Consider the following 380-nt stretch of genomic DNA (forward strand, 5'->3'; position numbering starts at 1 on the left):
ATTTGCAGAGTGTTGTAAATACAGTATGGTACGTAGCCTACAAACAAAATATATTCTCTTAAATTTCCACTGCAAGTGACGTACACCACGACTGCTAGAAATCAAAGCAAGAGAAGGTAATCCTAATATTAAAAAAAACAAACAAATGTCACGAAAAAAACAACAACAACCAGAAAACACTCCAGCAAGATGCACAGAGAGAGAACATTGGCCATTTCACTGTGTAAAGAAAAGCCTATAAATCATCAACGCAGACTGCTAAGCAAATGATACTGACCTCCTGACTTTTTCGCGAGTAAAGTCAGCACATCTCTGAGCTCCGAAAGGACACCCGTGGCCTTGTTTAGCGCTGAGGAAGGAAGAATCCAGTCATGATTAGG

The 380-nt window shown here is 40.0% G+C and overlaps 1 protein-coding gene across 1 annotated transcript in view; it reads right to left on the bottom strand.

Moving 5' to 3' along the window:
* Positions 1-380, bottom strand: part of LOC119585446 (perlucin-like) — a gene marked incomplete in the record, with an annotated part of 24,076 nt that overhangs the window by 12,619 nt on the left and 11,077 nt on the right. The window contains 1 exon segment of the mRNA XM_037934099.1: positions 278-349. Within this exon segment, the coding sequence (XP_037790027.1) occupies positions 278-349 (72 nt within the window).

The sequence above is a fragment of the Penaeus monodon genome, chromosome 19, assembly GCF_015228065.2.
Source record: "Penaeus monodon isolate SGIC_2016 chromosome 19, NSTDA_Pmon_1, whole genome shotgun sequence".
Lineage (NCBI taxonomy): Eukaryota > Metazoa > Arthropoda > Malacostraca > Decapoda > Penaeidae > Penaeus > Penaeus monodon.